Genomic DNA, 3292 nt, shown 5'->3' on the forward strand with positions numbered 1-3292 from the left:
TTGCGTTCAAGCGAAAAAAGCTGAAGTATTTTTGTTGTTGTTGTTGTTTTTGTCTTCCTTTTGTTCTCTCTTTTTCTTTGCGGAACTGTCGCGTAGGCGCCTCCGTACGTGCTGAGAGTTCTACCTTTTTTTTTTGTTTCTAATCCACGTGGTCTATACATACATATAAGCATATAAGTATATATGTGTGTCTGTGTGTGTTATGTAGATATGTATGCATGTATATCTTCACGAATACTCGCCTGCGGCTGCTGCGGCTGCTGCGGAGGAGCAATTGGCTGTGCAAGTCGTCTGCGGCGCCACGTTGGGTCTTTCTGGTCTGGGTGTTGACGGGCGGAGAAAGGGAAAGAAAAGCAATGAAAAGAAAAAACTAGAGAGACAGCCGCGAAGAGCTTAGATGGCGAGGGGGGGAGAGGTGTGCCTCGTTGTGTGTCGTTGGGGTTGTGCTGCGCAGCCGCCGCCGCTGCTGCTCCCGCACACTTTTCTTGTGTGTGTGTTTTTTTTCGTTTCTGCGCGGCGACGGCGAAGCTTCACGCCCACACACCGCCCCCCACGCGCTGGTGCATCTCTCTCTCTCTCTCTCTGTGTGTGTGTGTGTGTGTGTGCGCTGCTGGTTCCTGTGTCTCTCCTCTACGTGCCGTGCCGCCGGGACTCGCGTCGCTCTCCGCTTGGCCCCCGGCCCCCGCGGAGAACCAAAAAAAAGGAAAGAGAAAAGTGAAAACAACACACACACACACACATATTTACATATATATATATTTATATATTTATTTACACGTATATATGTCGCCTACTTCCCCTGCTTCACCTCGCCTGCAGCGAGCATGTGTTGGTCTGCCTTGCGCATGCCCCTCACCCCGCGCGCGCGCCTTTAGTGAAGCGTTATTTTTTTGCCGCTTCCGCCTTGGCGTGCGATCTCCTTCGTCCACAGTCGGTGTTGCTGCAGGGGCGAAGAGGAGGAGAAGAAGGAAAAATAGGAACGTGACGGATAACCCCGCAGTGCGTGTCTGGATGATGTGCGCCCCCTCTCTCCTTGTTTGTTTCCTTCTCGCCTTGCACCCACACACGCAGGGAAGGCGGACGTGCACTTGCGCGTACGTAAAGTAAAGTATATTTAACACTGCCGAGGCGTGGGCGAGAGGAATCGCGATGCAGTACGCGGGGGGTGGACTGGCAGGGGGTCCTGGCTCGAGACTTGTCGGCCTGCTCTTTTCAGACTACCTCGCCTGCCCTGCCTTTGCGGACCTGATTCAGACGCTACTGAACACGTCCATGGATTTTTTTACCGGCTACCACGTGGGACCGTCGATAGCGCCCATGAATGCGATCTCGCATTTGATACTGTATCGCGTGATCGAGTGCTTTGTACTAGAGGGGCTGCTGAACAGTAGAGTCCCTCTCCTCCACGATGCGGGGTTGGTTCACCTGGTGTTCCAGTACGTGCAGCAGTACCGCTTCGGCCGCTGCTGGGTTACACGGCTGCTGCGCTCGCTGGGGGGCATGTTCCTCCCCTCCGGCCTGCAGCGGCTGCTCGGCAGCTGCCTAGCCGGAGTCACGGCGGTTCCGGCAAACGGCGAAAGTGACACGCTGAAGGCGCTGCCACTGGAATACAGTGAAAGCCTGCAATATTATCGTCAAATGTACGATCAGAATGTGCCGTATGCGGTGTTTGTAGGCGGGTTTGTCAGCGAGCTCACACACACAATCACTGAGAACTTGCTGTGGTGCAAAACGTTCTACCGGGCGCGTGAGAATAACACGTCGCGGTGGCGTCTGCTGAAGCCGTACCTCGCTAACCTTGCAAGAGACACTACACAAATGATATTTGTGTACTCGGCGCGAGTGGCTGGGGCGTGGCTCGGACGCCGTGTGTCACGCGAGCCGACTGGCAGTTCCGTGTTTTGGGGTGAAAGCATCGCCCTCCTTGCGCTTACCCCGGCCATTTACCGGACGACGACGACTCTCGCCGTGCGGCTATTTGAAAAGCTGGAGCAGCTGCACCCATCCACGCCTGAGGATGAGCAGGAGGACATGCGCGAGCGGGAGGCAAGAATGGAAGAGGAGGAGCAGGAGGCCGCGTTCAGACTTCCGTTCACGACCCCCAGCGAGAACGGGGCGCCGAAGGAGGACCTCTACAAGGTGTTGGGGGTGAAGGACACCGCAAGCGCGGAGGAGATAAAGCGGGCCTATAGGAAAGCTGCGCTGGCATCCCACCCAGACCGGGCCGCCCACGACGCGGCAGCGCAGCAGGCCGCACGGGAGCGGATGGCGAGTATCAATGAGGCCTACGAGACACTCTCGTGCAAGTCCCGGCGGGTGCGGTACGACATGGGCCGTGTGGCGAGCGCAGGACAGGGGGTGGCGAAGTGCTTTGAAAACATCCCACCTCCCGTGGAGCTGGGTGTCGAGGCTATTGGTATCCTTGGGTTGAGTCTGGCGGCGACGCTGCTGCTGTGCGGCCAGTACTTTGCTGCCTTTCACCAGTTGACTGGGTCGGGACGCACGCCGTTGCGGTTTCTCGGCCTCGTTTGACGAGTCCCGCTGGGAGGACGACCGCAGTGCCGGGAAGGAGGAGGAGGCGCGTGCATGTGAAGGGAAAGGGACGGGGCGTGGAGGGCGGGTTGACTGTTGATGTGGTGCAACGACATGTACAAGGCGTGTTTCTCCGTCGGCAGTGACGTGAACCCGCACAGCCTCATCAGCTCTGCGAAGAAACATCGAAAAGCAAGAAAGGCGGAGGGGGGAAAAAAAAGAAACCCCAACAAAAGGACGAAGAAAAAACAAAAGCAAAAGAAAGTGAAAGAGCAAAGACAAAGCATCGGGCGAAGGGGTTCTACATAGCCCCGGTTTTTTTTCCTTTTGCAATAAAGCGGGTGAGTGTGTCAGTGCGAGGGGACCCGGGTCTTTTTGTGTGCATGTGCGTACTTTAACACGATGTGGCGAAGTTGTGTCCGTGAGTAATGCGCGTCTCGCGTGGAAACGAGAGCGGTGTGCGTCGGCGAGAAACAGGCTGTGGGTGGGAGGCGGTATGCCCGGCGGTGTGATGTGTGTGTATGTGTATGTGTGTGTGTGTGTGTGTGTATGTGTGTGTGTGTGTGTGCGTGTAGCTGCTCCGCGTTGCTACTCAGGCGCAGCTCTTTTTTTGTTGCCTTCTTTGCCTCCCGTTTTTGCGTTGCTGGTGGAGCGTTGCAGAGTTGTAGTTGTTCCTTGCATTTGAGAGCTGCATACACACGTATATATACATATATATATATAAATCTGCGAGAGGCAGGCGGAAACGCTCCAAGCGTTG

At 55.9% G+C, this 3292-nt stretch overlaps 1 protein-coding gene across 1 annotated transcript, besides 12 other annotated features; it reads left to right on the forward strand.

The window, feature by feature from the left end:
* Positions 1–28: 28 nt before the first annotated feature.
* Positions 29–53: a microsatellite.
* Positions 54–154: 101 nt separating this feature from the next.
* Positions 155–163: a microsatellite.
* Positions 164–224: a microsatellite.
* An 18-nt stretch (positions 225–242) lies between these two features.
* Positions 243–264: a microsatellite.
* A 73-nt stretch (positions 265–337) lies between these two features.
* Positions 338–368: a microsatellite.
* A 197-nt stretch (positions 369–565) lies between these two features.
* Positions 566–584: a microsatellite.
* Positions 584–605: a microsatellite.
* A 115-nt stretch (positions 606–720) lies between these two features.
* Positions 721–740: a microsatellite.
* Positions 740–785: a microsatellite.
* A 364-nt stretch (positions 786–1149) lies between these two features.
* Positions 1150–2532, forward strand: Tco025E_04937 (putative chaperone protein DNAj; the record flags this gene model as incomplete). The annotated part of the gene is made up of 1 exon (XM_029371842.1): positions 1150–2532. The coding sequence occupies one exon, from the start codon at positions 1150–1152 to the stop codon at positions 2530–2532; it is 1383 nt and encodes a 460-aa protein (XP_029228027.1).
* Positions 2533–2743: 211 nt separating this feature from the next.
* Positions 2744–2816: a sequence feature (A-rich).
* Positions 2817–3038: 222 nt separating this feature from the next.
* Positions 3039–3105: a microsatellite.
* Positions 3106–3233: 128 nt separating this feature from the next.
* Positions 3234–3258: a microsatellite.
* The last annotated feature ends 34 nt before the right edge of the window (positions 3259–3292 follow it).

Source organism: Trypanosoma conorhini, assembly GCF_003719485.1.
Source record: "Trypanosoma conorhini strain 025E chromosome Unknown Tco_14.4_contig_00270, whole genome shotgun sequence".
In the NCBI taxonomy this organism is placed as follows: Eukaryota; Euglenozoa; class Kinetoplastea; order Trypanosomatida; family Trypanosomatidae; genus Trypanosoma; species Trypanosoma conorhini.